At 38.2% G+C, this 23176-nt stretch overlaps 1 protein-coding gene across 2 annotated transcripts in view; it reads left to right on the top strand.

Moving 5' to 3' along the window:
• The window catches only part of ALB1 (ALBINA 1), a 44218-nt gene that overhangs the window by 2737 nt on the left and 18305 nt on the right, over positions 1–23176 (top strand). The window contains exons 1-5 of one of the 2 annotated variants that reach the window (XM_077362396.1): positions 3325–3421; positions 12089–12267; positions 13192–13276; positions 13607–13923; positions 14598–14721. In XM_077362396.1, the coding sequence (XP_077218511.1) occupies positions 3389–3421; positions 12089–12267; positions 13192–13276; positions 13607–13923; positions 14598–14721 (738 nt within the window). In that variant the 5' untranslated portion in view covers positions 3325–3388. Of the gene's footprint in view, positions 1–3324; positions 3422–12088; positions 12268–13191; positions 13277–13606; positions 13924–14597; positions 14722–23176 lie in introns of those variants that run through there. The other variant, XM_077362395.1, reaches the window with a different exon arrangement.

Here is a 23176-nt window from a genome sequence, read left to right as displayed (position 1 = left end):
ATCATAAACAAAAGTTAGGACAACAGACAACATAGCTCCATTATAAATTGCTTCAACAGTGACAGCTTGGCTCATAGAGCTTTTGATCGATAATGAAATGCCATTCCTCCACTTCTCGGGCAAGCATCGTTGACCATTGAATGGTCCATGCTAATTTCCCTAGCAATGTCAATTATATCTGACTTATCTGTCATTGGTTCAGAAATAACAACAAAGAGAGCACTATGTTCTCTCCTACCTATGTTCATGAATGAACTGATCTCTCTTTTTAATGGCGCGAGGATTTCCATTTAATATGCGGAGGTTCCGCAATCCATGGGATGGAGATGGCGTGGCTGCTATGCCATTGTTGGCATTGGTGCCCGTGGCGGTGTTGCAGGGGGTCCAAGCATCGCATGTAGAAGCAGGTCATGATTGCTTTGATGTTAGGGGTGCTGCATGGAGATTGTATGATTGTTTCTGATGTTTCACTATCCCAAGAGCTTTAGGGCGATGGCAGATTGGGTGGTGGAGTGGCGTGTGGCTACTGGATGCAGTGTGGGCTGGTGGTTCCATGCTGGTCAAGGATTTGGGTAGTTGTCAAGGATCCGCTTTCTTTGTGCTACGTGACGGTTTCTTGCCAAGGGCGTCCGGGTTCTTAAGCCGTGTGTCAGTACGCGGCCGGTGCTCGATTTTACCCCCAACACAATGCCCCTAGTTCCTTGGGCCAGAACAGGTTGAGGAACTGATCTGGGTTTCACGTGCCGGACTGTGGTGGTTGAGAGAAAGCTTGCCTCTAAAGAGGTCGAAATCAAGGTGATAGACAAGATCGATCGTCTAAAATTCGACGTTGGTAACTTTTAGAAGAAGATTTTTTTTTTTTTAGAAGAAGGTTGACGAAGAGAGGGTGTCTCAAGAGGTGATTGAGAGAGTGCTTGTAATGACCCGGTCCTACCAAGGGCCTATAAAGATACAAATCCTAATTAAATCTAGATCGTAGATCTTTCGATCGAAGATTAATGGCTAGATCTTCGATTTGAGTTTTCAGACCGTAGGATATGTAAATTAAATGTTGGATCGATCCCCAATCTGTAGGATTCTTGTGTCTTTCCTATCTTGCATTATATTAAACGATCTTAAAAATCAACGGTCATAAAGTATTTTCATTACTTTTAGTATACCCTATTTTGGGGGCATCAAATCTTGTCTGTTCGACATGATTTTGGTCCCGGTAGATGGGTATTTCGAAACGGGTCTAAGTTTTAGTGATTCGGACATGGTTTGAGCATGACCCTTTTTTGTTATGGTTAGGCATAGTTATGAGTTTTGTCTTATTAGGCAACTTTTAAGTTGTTTTATTTAAAAAAAAGATAAATATAAAAGTAACATAATATAACCTAAATACTAATAGTATATTAGAATAAGTTAGGAAACCAAATATTGATCTTTCCACCCTCTTAAGTTAGTATTAGATTATAATTAGAAATTTAATAATTAGAATCCTTCTTAAAATAAAGCTCTAGGCTAAGTTTATAAACAAACCCATCTAGGGTTATTTTTAATCACCTAAAAATTGAAGGAAAATGAAAGAGAAGAGAAGAAAGGATAAAGGAAGAAGAAAAGCTATGGTTTTGCATCGATTGGTTTTTCGTCTTCGAGTAAGTGCCCGGAAACTATGTTTTTTCGTAATTCCTTGTTTAAATTCAAAGTTTTTATTTTTGTTGGTCTTATTTCAACCTAATTAGAATTTCTAACAATGTTGTATTGATTTCTTTACTTTCTTTTGAATCGAGAAACTTATTTTAAATTTTCTTTTTAAAAATTTTATGCCTTAAAAATATATGTATTGTATTTTATTTAGGAAAAATTCCAATTGGAGTAATCTAGAGTGTAGTAGGAATTATTTTTAGATGCCTAAACTTATACGTGTGATTTTCTAGGGGATTTGTTACTGTTTTCCTTAAAAATCAGCACTTAAAAGTTATTGTTTGTCTGAGATTTCTTGAGTACTTCCCATATAAATTACGTAAAATATTTTTCATGAAAAATATGATACCTAGGTGTGTTATATATGATTTTTATGGTAGCTTTGAAAAATATGATACCTAGGTGTGTTATATATGATTTTTATGGTAGCTTTCAAACCAATCAGCACAAAAACAATGGGTTTAAGATCTGTTCTGTGAAGATTTTATCGTATATAAATTATATAACTCATGTAAGTGTTTTATGTAATGTATGTGAGATATAAATAATGTATCTAAGCCTTATGATGCTGATTTTCAAGAAAATTAACATGTATTGGTGTTTAAATGGGTTGTTTTGTATAAACATCTTCGATAAAATTATTATAGAATATACCTATATGGTTTTGCATGAAAGAGATGGTATATGTGTATACATAAGCCTTAAAGGGCTGATTTTGATTAAAATCAGCACCTAAAAAGGGGTTAAATAATTATTTTATTTTGGTTTTCAAAAGAAATCAGATTTATAAATAATGATACAATATGATATAACAATTGGTTTACGAAGAAATCAACAGTTAAGTTTAAGTTGAAGCTTCTTCGAGTTTTAGTAATAAATTTAGTATAAATACGAACAAGTTTAGTAGAAAAGAATTGAACACTTGAACTAATGGTAACGCGCTTGATATGTGAACTAAACAGGGTTGCTTCTCGATTGATACTTAGAGCCTTCCATCTCCTTACACAGTCAAACACTAAGGCAAGTGATAGTGAACCCTCACAATAATGGTTACTTTAATGGTTTTGATATTATAGTTCTGTTCCCTATGTTCATGCATCATATTACTGTACCTTGAAATTTCAAAGAAAAAAAAAGAGTTTTGAAAGGATTTTATTTGAAAAAAAAAAACGTATGATCTTATGCATATACTCCTTGTCGCCGTATGGTAACATTATTAATCTATATACATGCGTGGCATATATATAAAGACCTTGCTTCCACCCGCTTCGGCCAGGTGACGATGACTTGGGATATATAATATGACGATTCAGATTTGACACCGTATACTTTGGTATACGATGTGACTTTTTATAGTACCTATCTATGTTTTTCCTCCAATACGAGGTTTTGATTCTTGCATTATTTATCTCTACTATGATCCATTGATATCCTCTTTCTTTGTTCTCATGTCTTTTGACTATCGTACTCATACTCTTATTTCGATTTCCATATCTCTATTCAAATTGTTGCCTATTCTGTTCATTGACATAAGGATCATTGTTATAACACAATTTCATTACTGTGTGCTTTTATTATGTGAGCCCACTAAGGGATCTTGTTCAGCTCGTTCTGACTCAGTTACTACATTTCTTGTAGGTTGACATGATGACTTGAACACAAAATAGGGGAGCTAAAGGGATCGAGAAAATAGTGTTTGGCCATGTGGCCTTGTCAGGCAAAGTACCTTTACTTTGTGAGTCATATTGGGTTTTTTTTTTAGTCCACTTGTTTCCTTTTTGGGGTAGTGTCACGTCCCAAACCCCACCCTGGGCGTAGGACGTGGCAGCGTCGTACATTTGCAAGACGAATCCCACAAATGTACAAGGCTACAAAGCAATAACAAAATAACCTGGCAATTCATAAGTGAAATATCAAAGTTCAATTAATGCGGACCCATCAGAGTCAAATCAAATCTCATCTCTCTCCAAAGAGTCAAAGCGGAAATAAATAATATGGTCTTTACATCTTATTCAAAGTACTCACGTCCTAATGATCTGAAAACAAATAAGCTAATCTCTGAATCAAAATCAAAATTCCAAAACTAAGCGTCCTGTTCCTCGTTAACCTCATGAGGGTCAAAACCTGAAAATATTTTATAACCACAGTCAGCTGAAAAGCTCAGTACATAATAAAATACTACTCTAAGTACAGTCTAAGCATGCTAAGGTTTAATATGGTTCGGATATTAGAGTGAAAGCAGAAGACTGAGTTCACAGCTGAATAATAGGCACAAGGTAAATATGTGTGCATGTCAAATATGGTTCTGAATTAAAGTGCAATAAGCAATTCAATGTCTAAGTTCTGATCAAAATCAAAGGTTTTCAGAATTCAAATGCTATGGTCAAAGTCATATGGTGTTCAGAGTTCAAATACACTTCAGAATCATCGGCATGACCAGAAGACATGTTATTGTTTATCCACCGACAGTCCACGGTGTTAGAAGACATGTTATTGCTTATCCACCAACAGTCCACGGTGTCAGAAGACATGTTATTGCTTGTCCACCGACAGTCCACGGTGTCAGAACTAGTTCTTCAAATTTAGATACAAGTTGACAGGGCCAGTGTTTTATCCCACTGACGGGCCAGAAGTTCCAGTGTACTACCTCCACGGTGGGTCCAGAGTTGCCAAATGTTTTACCCCCATATGGCAGGGTTCAGAAATCATCCAAGCCTCCACATAAGTGTTCAGAAGGTATCAAAGGTTCATGTTCAGATAATTTTAATTATTCAAATGGTTCCAATGATTCAAAGTTCTAAACAGTAGTTTCGAAGGTTCAAAATTCAGAACATATATTCATAATGGTTATTTCAAAGATTCAGGGTTGAGAACAGTTATTTCAAAGGTTCAGAGTTCAGAACAGTTATTTCAGAAATTCAGAGGTCAGAACAGTTATTTCAAAAGGTTCAGAGTTCAGAACAGTTATTTCAGAGGTTCAGAGGTCAGAACAGTTATTCAAAAGGTTCAGATACTTCTAAATATTCGAATAGTTCTAAAGATTCAAAATTCAAAATGATGGCTCAAAATGTCTAAAGTCCAGACAGATATTCATACAGTTGTTTCAAAGGTTCTAAAGTAGCAGTGGGTGAAACAAAACGGCATGCTAGACTTAAAGCAAATCCTGAGGTTCAAAGGCATCAATATAGGTTTCCAAAGTCAATACTGATTCAAATGAGAAGGGTTTATAATACCCAAAGTAGTACGTTATTACGTACCTCAAAGATGTCCTTTCTTAATTCGGATTACGATTCAATATCCTGAACAAAGCATAAGTAACAAATAAGGGCCCTTAAAAAGTAACCCATTCTATGGCTGTTTTTAGTATTTTGATGATATCATCATTATAAAGTTTTCAAAACTTATTGAAACTATTTTTAACAGAAAGATGACGTTTTCGGCATACTCGTAGAGTGTAAGAACGTCGAAAACGGACAAGAAACGAATAAGTTATGAATTTTTGAAGTTTTGGAAAAATTGTCGCGCCGGCCGTCCGAAAATGACGGACGTCCGGGATTACGGGCGTCCGAGAATTGCGGACGTCCGAGGATCTACTGTCGCCAAACGTGGTAATCACGGACGTCCGCCATATTCCAGATGTCCGCCCCACGCGCGAACCCAGATTTCTCCAGAACGTGATTTTTCACCATTTTTGCACTAAAACGGCCATAACTCCTTCGTTTGACATCCAATTCGCTCGTGGTTGGATCCGTTGGACTCCTATCGACGAGAGGAATCCATCTAATCCAATTTCACGCTCGAAAATTCTCAAATAACAAGGTTTCTATGGATACAAACAAATTGATCTTGAGTTTTTTGGGGGGGTTCAACACGAAACGAATCCCAAGGAATCCAAGATCTACCATGGAGTTTGCCATAGACTAAAACCAAGGCTCTAATCACACATCTTTTCACATCAAACCCCAGTTTAGGGTTCTTTTCATTCGTTCAACCATTAAAGATTAATAATCTTACCTTGGTTTGCAATATCTTTTCTTGAATCATGCTCCTCATCTTTTTCTCCACGAAGATCTCTTCTTAGGGCTGCAAAGATGGTTTAGGGTTTCTTAATCTCTCATAAGATGTATTTATAGGCTTTATTAGGAAGCCCTAATCTGAGTTAACATGAATAGACAAAAACGTCCCTCTTTTAAAGAGGAGGATGAAAATTTAAGTGAGGGGTATTTTTGGGTATTTACGGTAGCGATTCAGATTTTGGGATTTTTGAAGAAAAAAAATTCATGTTTAAAAATTTGCCCCAAATCCGGGTCGTTACAGTGTTGGACGTGGTGCAGAGTAGTTTGGCCCGAGGATTGAGGATGAGAGGTTGACGCGGTGAAGGAGTACGGGGTTTCGGTCGTGTTCAAGGCAGAAGTTTACGATCCCAATATGCTCACCTGGGAGAAGGCGTTCAACCGGTGCCTGAAGCAGGTGCTCGACTAGATGTCGGGCTTTGACGTTGGTAGGGTTGGCCGACGACATGCCGATTCTTATCATAGAACATGGTTTAGAGGTCAAGCAAGCAGAGGCGGACATGGCCGAGACTGAGCGCTCTGCAGTCGAGAGGATCCACGTTGTCGAAGGCAAGGCTGGCGCGACCGAGGCTGATCGGTCTGAGGATGTCCAGTTTGAGGACTCGGCAGTCGAAGTAGCCTTGGTTCTTCCATCTGAGCGGACCGAGAGATCGGAAATGACTGAAGTCGGCACGACTGAGGCTGAGCAAAAGGAGCCTGAGGGGGTCTCGATTTAGGATCCGATTGCTGAGAAGACGCCAACCTCTACCTCCGAGAAAATTGAAAGTGTTGTGGCCTGATGGGCCTGTCTTTGCTTGGTTTTTCTTTTCTTTTTCGGTGTTTTAGCCGAGGGGCCCATGTGTCTGCGAAGATTTCTTCTCTCTCCTCTCATTTTTTTGTTTATGATGGGCCAAGGTCATCCGGTGCTGGAGATTCTTGATGGGGGTGTATGAGACATTGACTTTCCTTTTATACTTGTTTATCTTTTTCTGTTCTGCATGCCTTTTCTGCGAGCTTTGTTAATTAGTACATGCATGCTCCTCCGACCTCCCACATGGAGGCATGGACATTTGAGGATAGAATCATATGCTGGCGGTGATTGGGATGGTTGTAATGATGATATGAGGTCAACATAAGGATATTGCACTCTTGTTTAGGGTCTGTTCAGTTGCGCGCAGGAAACGGAAAGGAAAAGGAAATGACGTGGCAGAAAGAAATGGAAAGGAAAAGAAACTGCTAAGAAAGCAGTAGGAGTGCGCATTCAGTTGTCAGGAAACGGAAAAGAAACAATAAAGAAACAGCAGGAATGTGCATTCAGTTGCCAGGAAACGGAAAAGAAACAGCACATAAACCATCATAATCTAAATAAAACCAAACCAAATAGTCCACTAACACAAGATTATGTCACGCCCTGGCCCTACACCGTGCAGATATTGTCCGGTTCTGGGTCGCAACCCGCCCCGATTTTGTTTTTCCCACAGAAAAACATGCCTTTTAAAACCTCAATGTGCCGACCATAATCTTAGATAACCATATTTAAAATTTCAGGAAAAAATTGATTCTGAATTGGCAATAAAAGCAACTCGAATAGTTCTATATTAGCCTCAAATAGGACGAAACATGGAGTGTTTTTATCAAAAGCTAATGATATGGAGACCTATTTGAGACCAAGAGTGGAACTGAACAAATAGCCACTTCACACGTTGAAATGGCAAAAACTACCCTTCTCATGCCACGTGCCATGTGGGGATTTGTCGGTTCCATTCTCGGTTCCACACTCGGTCCCCCTAGCAGCACGCTTTGCTCAAACATGGGCTTCTATCAAAGCAAATATCAATGTTTTAAAGAACCTGATATAGCATGCATGCATCTTTACACACGTCACTTAAAGCAAAATCAAGTTTCGTTTGCAAAATTAAGTTGCTTTTGCTTGATCACATGTCACTTTAAGGTATTGGGTGGAAATATCATATTAAAAGAATGTTTTGCAAAACACCCAACAAAGAAAGACACGCTTGACGTTTTCGACGGAGGTCTAGGAGAATAACACAAATCCGACTATTTTAGTCGGATATTTTACGCAGAAACGGGCTTCCATGTCGGATTTCTCGGATTCCACGTGAAATTCGCGCTTTCCGTATCCTGTCAACAGAACGACCATTTAAGCTATTTTCCACGGAAAAAAGGCCCATTTTCCATTTCTTTTCCAAATCCACGGCGCAACTGAACAGACCCTTATGGTAACCTAGTAACATGGAAGTTAGAAAAGTACTTAGTTGTTGCTCGATCAAGTGTAAAGCCAGAGTTTAGGGCTATGCTCCTCATTCAGTAGCTAGGGTTTGAACATCATGGTCGAATGAGGCTATATTGTGACAACAAAGCAGCCATCAACATTGCCCATAATCTTGTCCAAATGACAGGACAAAGCATTTGAGGTGATAGGCATTTCATCAAGTAGGGGCTGACTTTTGGCCATATTTGCACTCCTTTTGTGAAGACATGAGGTCAACTTGCAGTCATCTTTACAAAGAGTCTATTGGATTTCTCTTTCTCTCATACATTTCCTTCTTCTCTCTTCTCCTATCTCGTTCTTCTTGTATCAAACCCTAAACTTCCTTACCAACTTTTCCTTGAAATAGGAATCACTTTTGGAAAGTTTTTATTAGCCTTGCTAGCTTAAATAGGAGAGGGAAATACAAGAGCTGCTCATCTTCTATTGTGATTTGATTGTTAGGTTTTCGGTTTTAAGAGAACACCTTGATATAAAAGATTCCATTGTAAAACCGTGAAACAACACGAGGAAAAACCAATGTTCGTGAGAATTGGGGAAAGGAGTTTCATATTTTGGTTTCAGTATGTGTCTCGGTCATGGTGGAAATGGAAACAGATCAGTTTCCAATGGAAATTTCAGTGCAAATCCTGTAAAATTACAGAAACGTATAGAAGCATATGCTAACGATGGACATTTAAGATGTAAGTTCAGGAATTGCTATAATGAGAACAAATACACACTAAAAAACGATCACATAACCAAAAGCACCCATAATGGTTTAACAACATCGAACACCTAGTGACATACTTTCGTGCATGCTTCGTAATTCACTACATACCACATTTCACAAGTAATTCATATAAATATTTATACATAATACATATATCACATTTCACATATAATTCATATAAATATGATAATGCGACAGATACTGCTATAGGATACCACTAATACACTTATTGCTTTGGTTTCTCTTTGCGTTTCGGTTTCGGTATGCATTTCAGTGAGGATGGAAATGAAAATTTCCAGTTTTGTTTCGGTATTGGTGGAAATTTAGAACTATGGACTTACTTTCTTGTACACCATGACGAAAGAGAGCAGTTGGAGAAAGGGGCTTCTAGGGTGAGAATAAGGAGGGGGTTACGTGCTTGCACGATTGGGTGAATCTTTGTAACTTATATTTTTCTCTATTGTGGAAATCAATTATCGCCTCTTGCAAAGTCATCTTTGCCGAACCACGTAAATCTTGTGCGTGATTGTGTGTTTGTATCTTCCCATTGCTTTGTGCGAGATCAGATCTGTTTTGGCTCGTCAATTTCCTACAGGAGGGTAGTAAAAAAAATTTAACCCAATGGGGTGCCCATAATCCCTCCACTACCACAACGAGCCACAAGCCTACTATGCATACTCCCAAACAAGAAGTTATTGATGGGCTCTTTCAATTTACGACTGGCGCTGTCACAATTGGCAATGATGAGGCTAAAAGTTGAAGATACATCAATCTATAGGATCTGACATGTAGGCTGGGCGTAAATTTTAGGAACAATCATTTAGTGTTATCAGTTTGATTATCCAGATTACGTATGAGACTATGTAGCTATACATTTACGCCGTCTTTATTATCATACACTATATTGAGAACTCATGGGAAAGGGATTTTCCTAGCTCCAAGGATTTTAAAACATGGGAACCCCGAACCTGTGCTACCTAAAGATCTATATGGGAATTTCTAATTTGTTAGTGCAGGTAAGGAAAAATAATATGATATATATGGGTATGATTGGGTGCCATCATTTGTAACGACCCGGATTTTTACTGCATGGATCGCTACGGGCAACAAAACATATTTATTCCTGTAATTACGTAGCGGAAGGTTAAAGTACATCCTGAATTTACAAAAATCCCAAGTATGACATATTTAAAACCTTTTTACATCTGAGGAGATTGACTAGGTTCATCATTTCCGTATTTCCTCTAGTGGCATTCACACTTCTCATAACTAAGGTTCCTCATCGACAAATACTCCCGCATCCAAATTTTCAAATCCTGGTGGAAAAAAGTGGGTTAGGAGAATAGGTATATAAAAGCTTCAACAAGTAGCTAAAATCAATAATAAGAGACAGTTCTATAAAAATATGCAGTATTTTGTATACAATATATTGTGAATTTAAAACTAATACTAATAGGTTTTTTTTTATAGAAAACAATTTAACCAGATAGTAAAACAAACCATTTAAAGCCCAATAGTTTCCAACTGTTTCTACTTCTGAAGTTTCCTGTAACGATCCGTCTTACCTCGTATTGTCCGCTTTGGACTTGGCCCGCTTCCGCTTTTGGGTAAGTCGACGGCTCAGAGGTGCAAACACGTCACACGAGAGAGACTATCACACATTTACCTCTTCCATTTCTCATTTTTGTTGAAACTTTTCGTGGATATGAAATCCAACATTTCATTTCATTTTCCAGAATGAAATACATTTCATCATTTTGAAACAAATATGATTTGATATTTTCCAAATGTAAACAATGGATATTTGAAGTAAAACGGATAAGAAATATCTGAATAAAACAACATATAATCATATCCCTATCACTTTCATTGAGAAAAGATACCAGTCGAGTCTAGCTACCATCTGCCTTATCAAACCTGAGAAGTGGGAATTTGAAGATGCTTGACCTTGAAGATTACAACGATCAGGGAGAAGTGATTCTCCTAGCCTTTTCCTTTTTCTCCCTCTCTTCCTCCCTTTTCTTTCTGTTTCTTCCTTTTCTCTTCCTGGCTGCTCTATTTATAGGAAAAATTGATGGGAATAGTAACATGTGAATAGTTTTTATCCATAATAACTGTTATTTTTACCGGGTATTACATCATTATTCACAAAAAGCTAAGGGTTAAGGGTTAGCATTAGCTCCTGTGGGTATGTCTCAAAAATTTGTATCAAAGGTCATTCGATAAAACAACAATCCCTTCCCCCCATTGGTAGATAAAATGATATGATGGTGGTGAGATGATTTGGTCTTTCTCTTGCCCCATTGGAGTAGCCGACGCTAGCGAGACGGAAGTGAGGACGGCTCATCAAGGTTTAAAGCTTTTATATAAGGAAAGCATAGAAAAGGTGGTGGTGGAAGGAGGCTCTCTAAACGTCATTAAATGGCTTCAAGGCTCAAAACCATGTCCTTGGAGATTCTCTCATCTTTTGGACGAGGTTCAATATATATCGGGATCTTCTTTGATATCGTTCCATCATGTGAGGAGGTCCGCTAATGGGATAGCCGACCTTCTTGCTAGGGAGGGAGCCCTCAAGGAAAGCTTGGGAGTTTTTTATTTTCTTCCTCCTTGAGTCTGGTGTTCCATTTTGTTTTGCTCTCTGTTTGTGTTGTTCTGTTTTTGGTTTTTGTATTTTCTTTGTATCTTCTTGTTTTGGTCCGATCATCTTGGTCGAGCTCTCTAATAAAATCTTCACCATTTTAAAAATAAAATAAAATAAAATGATATGATATTGTTAAAACTTTACATAACGGAACTCAATTTTGTGTAGTGTTTAGTGAAATTTCAGATTAGTTACCATCGGCCATGAGCGGGATTTGTTTTCTTAAATCACAATTGTTGAATTTCATTGTTGGCTTAGCTCCTTGTGACATGTTAATAAGGGGAAACCTCTAGATCTTGAATTTTTTCGACACCATTCATGGGCCTGAGTTGACTATGTGCAAAAGAAAAAGCTCCAAGTCTTGGAAAGATCGGTGGAGGCTCTAGGCTGCATATTGAGTTTTGTATGTTCATTTTGTTACTTCGCAATCTATCAACGAAAGTATTTTCTGTAGTGACAATTTAGTTAGCGCATCCTGCGTGTTCAAATATTCTGCTGATCTTGGTGTATTAGATTCTCATTGTGGAGATTATTAGAGTTCCATTTCCATGTTAAATAGAAATTATCTCTAAAGTGAAACTCTTGTAAGTTAACAGATTTTATTCTGAAATCAGATGTATTAAAGAATTTCTATTGCCATTACAATTTTTATGTCTGTTTTATTGGCTTTTCCAAAGTTTGATCAAAAGTGTTGGTTTGTAATTCAGGATGCTATTAAAACTGCTTTGTTACTTGGGGCTGTTGATCGTGAGATTGGAGGGATTGCCATCTCTGGTAAGCGGGGAACAGCCAAGACAGTGATGGCACGTGGATTACATGCTATGCTCCCTCCAATCGAAGTAGTTGTAGGTTCAACATCAAATGCTGATCCAACATGCCCTGAAGAGTAAGGGTTTCCATGCTTTCAAGTTCCAACATGAAAATGAAATTAGCGTTTCTTATTTCTAACTTCTTGTTTCCATGAAATTTTGATACCGTGAAACACTTTCCAAAAAAGCTGAAATCATTTTCATCTATGATTGCAAGCAAATCGATTAGTAGATAGTAGGAATTGTATGCTACAGTTTGCCAAAACTGCAAAGCTACTTTGCAGAACCTTATAACTGAATGATTTGATTTTTTTTCTTCTCTTTATTCTTGCAATGAAGGTCATAATGTACAAATGTCCTTTTTATGTCAAACCCTTAGTTATAGAATGACTACTACATTATAAGCTCATAGACATCAAATAATAGAAGTCTTAAGTCCAACTGGACCCTTTGGTGTGCCATGGCCTCAGACATGCATCATTCTCCCGGTTGGAGAAGAACTTGGCCTTAATTTAACACTTTGGCTCACTCATCTTTCTTTCAACTTGTATAAATCTGAACATTGAAGGTATTATATGTCTCCATATCCTCTGGCAATTCAATAACATAAGCATGAAGCTCAGTCTTCTTTAACACGGTGGATAGTCCAGCCTTTGTATATTCTCTATCTTTCTTTAGTAAAATTTAATTGTTTGGGGAGCAACAAGTGAAAACTGAAAAGGTTATGAGTTACTTTACAGGTCCATATTAAAAAAGGAATCTTTGGGACCGCTTTTAATTTTATCCTTCAAATACTGATGCTACTAGGGAAGAAATAATTGTTCAGAAAATGCCTTTTTATTATTCCTTGATATTTGGTAATTAAATTTATTGGGAGATATAATAAGCTTTCCACAGACTTTCAGTTTGGGTATCTGGAGTGGTAATAAAATCATAGCATTGATTGCTGATTTTCCAAAATGATCTCAAATGTTTATGGTTTGGGTTTTTGTTGCTTTAAGGTGGGAAGATGGACTTGCTGATGGAGTGGAGTATGATGCTGCTGGTAATTGTAAGACTGAGATTGTCAAGTCTCCATTTGTCCAGGTATTGGTCATGATAGTGACGTACATTGAACAGATAAGTAGACAAGGTTTAAAATTTCAGTTTTGGTATTTCGGCCAAAATTTGAAATTCCGAAAAAAAAAAATCCAAAGTACATTTGGCCGATATTTTGGCTGAAATTACTGAAATTTTGGAGGCCAAAATCTTGAACCGGCACTGATTCAAGTAACTTTCTCTGTCAGTCCCGGCCGAAATCTGAAATTTGAGCCGAAATTTTGGTATTTCGGCCGGAATTTCAAACCATGTAAGTAGATAACTTTCCCTATTTTTACTTGGTTCTATTATATTGTCCCAATTCCATCTATGTTACAGATTCCACTCGGAGTCACGGAAGATAGACTTCTTGGATCTGTTGATGTAGAGGAATCCGTTAAGTCAGGAACGACGGTGTTCCAGCCCGGACTTCTTGCTGAAGCTCACAGAGGTGTCTTATATGTTGATGAGATAAACCTTTTGGATGACAGCATAAGCAATTTGCTTTTGAATGTTCTGACTGAGGGAGTTAATACCGTGGAAAGAGAGGGTATCAGCTTTCGTCATCCATGCAAGCCACTTCTCATTGCTACCTACAACCCAGAAGAAGGTTCTGTACGTGAGCACTTACTGGATCGTATTGCAATCAATTTAAGGTACTTAAGCCTTCTCGTAAGCATTTATTGCGCTTTCTGAACTTTTGAATGCAAGTTTGCGGAACTAATCTTTAGTATAATACAATCCTATGTCACAAATATTGGCGAGAAATTGAATTTCTTGTGAGAAAATTATGAGATTTTGATTAAACGATTAAAATACAATTTTATCGTGAGAAAATTCAATTTCTCGTGGCTTTATCGTGAATTTGTCGTGAATTGCCGTGATAAATTGGGGATTTGACTTTAAAAATATCTTGATCTTCTCATTCACTCTAGAAATCTCCTAAAATCTTAAAACCTTCAACCTAACCCTAATTCTAAGTTAAAAAAGTGTATATATTTGATATTTGATATTTTAAATTATTTTATTTCTACTGTTTTTTCCCTATATAAACCTGAAAAAAGAATTAAATATCCCGAGATTTTCCCTTGCCAAGAAATTCCCGAGAGCGATATTTGCGACATAGATACAATCAAATTAAAGTTTGAAACCTTCTATTAAGCCTTAATAGCCACCTTCTTGTGGTAGTAATAGGCAGAGGTGATTTAGAATATTTTTAATCCTCTGAATGGAATACAAGCTTAGAGGCCGGAGAGAGGACTCGATTTCACATAGAAGTGTCTTGGATATTTGCCTTTTCTTACTCTTACTTCTAAGGACACTCCTGCAGTGCAGATGTTGCAATGAGTTTTGATGATCGTGTTGCAGCTGTTGGCATTGCCACACAATTTCAGGAATGTAGCAAGGAAGTCTATAAAATGGTCGAGGAAGAAACAGATTTTGCAAAGACTCAGGTGGTAATATTGCTTTAAGTTTTTATATTAGAATTCTTGCAATTTAATGTTTGATGTCAGTATGATCATTTGTGCGATGCTTATCCCATATAGTCCTCCCTGTCATTGATTATGGATAATCTGAATTTAGGCCACATATTATGACCCATATCAAACTGTTTGAGGCTCAAAACCATTCTGTACGAGGCTCGAAATGCATTGTCTGCTCTCCCAGATGGATGTTTAAAAATAAACTTTGATGGGTTCAACATGGTGGTCTCTGTTCAAGATGAAGATGCTTTGATGTGCTGAGCATGTCCCCGCTGCAATATGATGTGAGGCTATTCCTCCTGGAACAAAAGGATCAAAACCTTCTACGCCCCAGGCTGGATTTGCAGATTGTACTTTTCCAGTTAGAGTATAATGGGGGCGCCTTTCTTTCCCCCTTCTATTTGGCCCTTCCTTATTCATGGGGTTAGGTGGGCGCTGGTATTAGTGATCTCGAGTCGCTTCTAGTTGCAAGCTTCTAATAATTTATGTCTCCCTTCCCTTCAAGGTTGCTAGTTTCGGGTATTAATATTTCTAATGCCTTAGGTGTCTCAGCCTCCGTCAACATCTTTCAAATTTTCGATGAGCATCAGGAGTCGCTGCATTTTTTCATTCGGCTATGGGGTAGAGTCGATTTTGCGTTTGTTCAATTGGAGATAGGACAATGTTTCAACTGTGGCGTCTTCAGAATCGCCTTCAAAACAAGTAGACCTTTCGAGGGCTTCGACATTTTGTGATTTTCTGTCTAGGTCAGACGAGGGAGAATCTGCACACCTCTCAATCTCCTCTGCCTTCTCATATTTCTCTTGATCTTCTTCTTCGTTGTATTCTTCCTCAGAATCTGTGGGATGGGGATCAGGAGAAAGCTTGTCGTTTTCTTACATCCCTTTTTCTATCTATTTCCACCTTCTACAAAAGAAATGGAAAAGCATGTATTTTTTCACTATATAAATGATGCTAAGGAATTTCACGTAGGCATTTCACGGCTGATTTTTGTATGAGAGAGCAGTCACAGTCACATAGGCTCTCTCTTTAGTTTGTCTTTTTTTTTTTTGAATGGTAATTTCTTTTTTCTCTTTAGTTTGTCTTATTCGTTTAATTCATATGAGGTGGTTGCTCTCTCATGCAAAAGTCAACTGCAAAATAAAATAAAATGATATTGACTATGGGAAGTAATCACCATGGTTTAAAATTTCGGTTTCGGTAACTGTTTCGGACATTCAGAAAACCGAAATTTCGAAATTTGGTACTCCCGTTCGAAATTTCGGACCGAAATTCTGAAATTTTGGCCGAAATTTTGTAACGTTTTTTTTTTAAAAAATAAAAATTGCATTTTCTCGAAAGTTCGGACCGAAATTACCGAAATTTCTGACTGAAATTCCGAAATTTGGTAATTGGCGAAATATTTAATTTCGCCAAATGCCGGTTTCGGTCCCCACCGAAATCCGAAATTTGGGTCCGAAATTTCGGATTTAGGTCGAAATTTAAAACCATGGTAATCACAATGACCACCCAAATCTGATAATCATCACAGTTAGACTCAAGGAAGCACGGGTACTCTCCGGATGCCCACGCATCAGTATCGGGTGTGTATTGGGTGCAGGTACGCCCTGGGTGCATACCCGGTTCGTATTTGGGAGGGTGTTGAAAAATACATAAAAAGGGGTTGTCCCGAGTAAAATAAGGGGGGTGTTGAAAAAACAAATAAAGGTACTTTTTACAGTTTTCTCATTCTCTCTCTCTCTACGACTCTCTCTACTTTCTCACGGCGATGACGGGTATGCACCTAAACATAAACCAAAAAAAAAAACTTGTGTGGGCTCGGGTGCACTTGGGGTGCGCACCCGGTTCGTATTTGGGAGGGTGTTGAAAAAATACAGAAAAAGGGGTTGTCCCGAGTAAAAAAGGGGGGTGTTGAAGAAACAAATAAAAGTAGTCGACTTTTTACAGTTTTCTCATTCCCTCTCTCTCTCTCTACGACTCTCTCTCCCTTCTTTCTCACGGCGACAACGACTCTCACTCTCTCTCTGACCATCTCTGTCTCTCTCCGACCCTCTCTCTCTCTCTCTCTCTACGACTCTCTCTCACATTTGAGATTGTGACAACTGATTGAGAGCCCAAAACTGATTATTGGAGTTAAAATTATGTTTAATTATGAGTTTGGGCCTTTGGGGTTCACATTTGGGCTCAAAATTACATTTAGGCTCTATTCATGAGATTGTGACAACCGATTGAGAGCCCAAAACTGATTATTGGGGTCAAAATTATGTTTAATTTTGAGTCCAATAATCTCTTTGGGGCTTCCATTTGGGCTCAAAATTACATCTAGAGGCCCTGTTCATTTGAGATTGTGACAACCGATTGGGAGCCCAAAACTAATTATTGGAGTCAAAATTATGTTTAATTTTGAGTCCAATAATTTGTTTGGGGCTCACATTTGGGCTCAAAATTACATTTAGGCCCTATTCATTTGAGACTGATTATTGGAGTCGAAATTATGTTTAATTTTGAGTCCAATAATCTGTTTGGGGCTCAAATTCGGTTGGGAGTTGGGACTTCGGACAATCCCAAACGAACAGGGCCTTAAATTGAAGTCCAATAATAGGTTTAGGGTCAACTAATTGCATTGCCTTACCTTTTGACTTGTAATTGTCATTGTTGGGTTTGCTTACTAAAATTGTTGTGGATCTTTTAATAGATTTCATTTAAGAATATCTTTAACCAGTGCTAGTGCCATTGTCGCACATACACCTTCTAGTGATGAAGATGTATCGAAGCCTTTATGGAAGCATGTGACTAGATATGATAGAAATCCTAAGGGTGGTGGAAATGTCAGGTGGCAATGCAATTATCGTCACAAGACTTTTAGCAGCTCATACACAAGGGTTAGAGCTCACTTGTCAAAGATACCTGGACAAGGAATCGGAGCATGTCCTATAGTCAAAATGAGTGAGCTCGTTGCAATGCAAAAGTTGGAGGAAGAAGCCAAGGAGATTATGAAGCAAAATGCTCCCAAGAAAGTGCCATTTCCGCCATCATCTGGTAGTGGCTCATTGGGTTGTACAAATTTGTTTATCCCTCCAAGTTATGATTTGAGGAAGGGAAATACAAATGCTAGTGGAAGTTTGAGTGCAATTGAAAAGGCATTCAACATTGCGGCCCATGAATTACATGCCGAGATTGCTAGGATGTTTTATTCGTGGCTTGCCATTTCACCTAGCAAGAAACCCATACTATGCAAGCTCATACACTTTTGTTGCCCATAATGCAATTTCGGGTTATTTGCCTCCGGAATACAACCTGTTAAGGACAACTCTTTTACAAAGAGAGAGGGCTAATATTGATCAGTTGTTGCAACCTATTAGAGATACATGGAAGGAGAAAGGCATGGGCATTGTTAGTGATGGATGGAGCGACTGTTTGGAACAATTTTAAAAGTAAAGTTATAAGGGATGATGATTGCCTCAGCTCTGGTCCTTCTCTCGGACATGGCAAAAATCAAGCCTTTCGTCCATATTTGAATTCAGGATATCAATTTTTGAATCGATATTGAATCTCGGGTTCCGAAGAACACTCATTTGGTATTACCGACGAGAGTTCCCCCACCTCCTTCGGTTCCTCTGGACTTACCACTCTTGGTTAAACCTCAAGAGCCATTGACCTCGGGTGAGCGAAATTGTCCCGGGGCAGATGAACCAAAGACAGATGATCGTAGTGAGGGTGGTGGTGGGAAGAATCGGGGACCGGTTCTAACTCAGTTGAGCCAACTCGAAGTCTCTCAATCGGGTGATTCTAGCGATCTCCCTTCGAAATTCAAATTTCAAAATGATTTGTCGAACCGTAGTGGATACGCCATGTTCAAGGGTCATAACACGAAAGGTACTTCCAATTGCCAGCAAAAAGATCGTCAAGTCACAAAAGGAGCTCGTAAGTCAAACCGCAAAATCTATAAATTGTTGGGGGATCATTTGCGTAATCTCTTGGGCCACGTTCCCCTTCAATCCCCTAGGTCTGGCCTGCCTCGCTTGCATCATGTTTTGGAGCATTTAATGGGTAGTCAGGCCGGGAGAAAATTCCAGGTGTAGATTTCGGGTCAAGGAATAAATCCTAGGAAATGAAATGTTTTTTAAGATCGACAGATAGGCAAAAGTTGGTTTCTCAAAAAGAAGGTTCGAGGCAAGGAATAAGTATTACCTCGACTCGTGTTCCAAAAATCTTTTCTCTGCCGTAAATGCCTTTAAGTCTGAAGTTAAGGTTTTTGATGTGTCTCTTGGATGGTTCGTCTTCTTCTCTTTATAAGCAGTTCTTGCTATGGCATATTTGAATCTATTCGGTTCTAGGTTATTTGTGTGGTAAAATGGACTCTGTCGTCTCGGAAGCCTGAACAATATGCCAAAGAAGATCGGAGACAGTTGATTGCTCGGAGTGGATTCATACTTTAGGGAAGGTTAGAGATCTAAGGTATGACAGATCCAGAGCTTCTGTTGAAATACCTACCCCTAGTGAGCTTGCTAAGTGGGAAGTGAAGAGTGAATGGAAACAGTTGAAGGAGGATGCTCAGCGGAATGTTGAGGAATTGTTTTCCTTAACAGGCTCACGAAATATTGAGAATATTTGTGTGCCGTTTATAAGCTTCAGATCTTTAAGAATAAGATGCATTACCAAGACCTCGTGCGCCGTTTGGAATGGGAGGCAGATCTGTCTCTCTGCCTCAGTAAGTTAGAAGAATTAATAGCTACCCTTGAGGATCCCATGGTGGAGATCCCTCCTCCAGGTTTTGAGATTGTGTTCTTCTCTAAGGAAAAAAGGCTGAAGCAAAGCGTGGAATTTCTTCTGGGAAGGGTAGGAAGTGCGCTTTAGTGACTGGCCGATTCTGGGAGGCAAGTATTGGTATATCTTAGTTTTGGTTTTTGAAGAATACAGTTTTTTTGGGATTTTGTGGACAGTGGTGGAATCGTGGTATATATAAGTAGTGTTCTAGGTTTGAATATAGATTCTAAAGAGGTATTGTAGATATTCGGGAGTTAAGAATGAAGATCGGGGCCATATTACTTTAATTTCAGATGTGCTGGTAGAAAGATATAGCTCCTCCTAAGCTTGAGAGACCACGGTCTTTCGCTTTTAGAGGCATGGTTGTCTGAAAATTTCAGGGGAGTTGGTTGATTATCTGGGTGTTTTTGGGATGTAGTTATGTTGGTAAACTCAAAGAATATGTATTGGTAATGGAATGTCTAGGTCTTTAAGGCCTATTTGGCTCTTTTTGGTATTTTTGGGTATGCAGCGAAATGCCTGGTCCGATACTATGTAATGACAATTAGGACTCCTGGTCCCTAATGTATTCTTCATGGTATTAATGAATATAAGTCAATTTTAAAAAAAAATGGATGGAGCAACTCATAAAGGAGGCATCTCATTAATTTCATGGAGGTAACGGAAGGTGGGCCTATGTTTCTTAGATTGTTTGGGAGAAATAAAGGACAAATATTTCATTGCTAACTTGTTGAAGGAGGTAATTAATGAGGTTGGGCATGATAATGTCGTCCAAGTAATTACCGGTAATGTTCCAAATTGGAAGGTGGCCGTACAACTTGTTGAAGCTCAATTTCCTTCCATTTTTTAGACTCCGTGTGTGGTGCACACACTCAACCTTGCTTTGAAGAATATTTGTACGGCGAATAATGTGAAAAATAATCTACTTGTCTATGAAGAATGTGGTTGGATCTCGGATATTGCGGGAGATGCCATGGTAATCAAGAATTTCATCATGAATCATTCAATGAGATTGGCCATGTACAATGAGTTTAATAGTTCGAAGTTGCTTTTCATTGCGGAGACATGCTTTGCAAGTGTGATTGTGATGCTTAAGAGATTTAAACTCTTAAAGCAAGGTCTTCAATCCACGGTGATTAGTGACAAATGGTCTTATTATTGGAGGATAATGTGTGAAAAGCAAGGTTTGTGAAAGAGGTGTTAGATGATATTTGGTGGGATTCTATCGAGTTCATACTTTCATTTACATCTCCTATGTATGACATGCTTAAAGCGTGTGACACAGATAAGCCTTGTCTTCACTTGGTTTTTGATATGTGGGACATAATGATTGAGAAAATGAAGACGGCTATATATAGGCTTGAAGGAAAGAGGAAAGAAGAGTCGTCTAACTTTTATGAAGTGGTGTCTCAAATTCTTGTTGATCGTTGGAACAAGAGCAACTCTCCACTTCATTGCTTGGCACATTCATTGAATCCAATGTGAGTTTAATATTTATTTGGATTAGTAGCCTAATATATTATGAACCTAAAACGTATCCAAGATAGACCAGAATCATGAAAATTGGAGTGTTGATGTGTTCCAGGGCGAAGGCTTGATGAAATAGGAGAAGAGAATGAGGGCTCATTTAAATAACAAGTTATATCTTTTCTTTTGTTGGTGGAGTTATTACTGACAATTTAGAGTTAAAACTAAGAAATAAGGTTCATAATATGTTAGGCTACTAATCTAAATAAATATTAAAGTCACCTTGGATTCAATTAATGTGCCAAGTAATGAAGTGGGGTGTTGCTCTTGTTCCAACGATCAACAAGAATTTGATGCACCACTTTATAAAAGTTAGACGACTGTTCTTTCCTCTTTCCTTCATGCCTATATATTGCCTTCTTCACCTTTTTAATCATTGTGCCCTACATATCATAAACCAAGAGACAAGGCTTATCTGTGTCACACTCTTTAAGCATGTCATACATAAGAGATGTAAATGAAAGTATGAACTCGATAGAATCCCACCAAATATCATCTAACACCTTCTCTTCACAAACCTTGTTGTTCCCACATCATCTTCCCAATAGCAAGACCATTTGTCACTAATCACCATAAATTGAAGACCTTGCTTTGAGAGTTTAAATCTCTTAAGAATTATAATCACACTTGCAAAGCGTGTCTACGCAACGGAAAGCAACTTCAAACTATTAAACTCATTGTATATGGATAATCTCATTGAATGATTCATGATGAAATTCTTGATTACCATGACATCTCCCGCAATATCCGAGTACTAACCACATTCTTCATAGTCAAGTTGATTATTTTCTACATTCTTTGTTGCACAAATAATTTTCAAAGCAAGGTTGAGCTTGTGCACCACACACGGGGTCCAAAAAATGGAAGGAAATTGAGCTTCAACAGTTGTCCGGTCGCCTTGCAATTCGGAGCATTATCGGTAATTACTTGAATAACATTATCATGCCCAACCTCATTAATTACCTCCTCCAACAAATTAGCAATGAAATATTTGTCATTTTTTTTTCGAACAATATATCGCCTTTAACAAATTAGCAATTAAGAAAAATAGGCACACCTTCCGTTACCTCCATGAAATTAATGAGAGGCCTCTTTGTGAGTCGTTTCATCCATCACTAACAATGCTCACTCCTTTGTCCGTCCATGTATCTCTAATAGGTTGCAACAACCTATCAATATTAGCCAACTCTCTTTGTAAAAGAATTGTCCTTAACAAGTTGTATCCCGGAGGCAAATAACCCGAAATTGCATTATTGGCGGCAAAAGTGTATGAACTTGCATAGTATGAGTTCCTTGCTAGGTGAAATGGCAAGCCACCGGAATAAAACATCCCAGCAATTTCGGCATGTAATTAATCATGGGCTGCAATGTTGAATACCTTTTAAATTGCACTCAAACTTCCACTTGCATTTGTCTTTCTCTTCTTCAAATCATAACTTGGAGGGACAAACAAACTTGTACAACCCAATGTGCTACCACTAGATGATGCAATGGCACATTTTTTGGAGCATTTTGCTTCATAATCTCTTTGGCTTCTTCCTCCAACTTTTACATTGCAACGAGCTCACTCGTTTAGACTTCAGGACATGCTCTGATTCCTATTCCAATCATCTTTAACAAGTGAGACCTAACCCTTGTGTATGAGCTACTAAAAGCCTTGTGATAATAATTGCATTGCCACCTTACATTTCCACCACTCTTAGGATTTCTATCATATCTAGTCACTTTCTTCCATAAAGGCTTAGATATATTTTCGTCACTAGAAGGTGTATGTGCGGCATTGGCACTAGCGTCAGTTGAAGACATTCTTAAATGAAATCTATTAAAAGAACCAAAATAATTTTAGTAAGCAAACCCAACAATTGCAATTACAAGTCAAAATGCAAGGCAATGCAATTAGTTAACCCTAAACCTATTATTGAGCTTCAATTTAAGGTCCTGTTCATTTGGGATTGTCCAAAATCCCAATTCCCAACCGAATGTGAGCCTCAAACATATTATTGGACTCAAAATTAAACATAATTTCGACTCCAATAATCAGTTTTTGGCTCTCAATCAGTTGTCACAATCTCAAATGAACAGGGCCTAAATGTAATTTTGAGCCCTAAACAGATTATTGGACTCAAAATTA

This window comes from Tasmannia lanceolata, unplaced genomic scaffold (assembly GCF_043159265.1).
Source record: "Tasmannia lanceolata isolate RefF3 unplaced genomic scaffold, GAP_Taslan_0.1 ptg000019l, whole genome shotgun sequence".
Lineage (NCBI taxonomy): Eukaryota > Viridiplantae > Streptophyta > Magnoliopsida > Canellales > Winteraceae > Tasmannia > Tasmannia lanceolata.
Note: the sequence above shows the minus strand (reverse complement) of the source record. Positions and strands in the feature narration are given on the sequence as shown.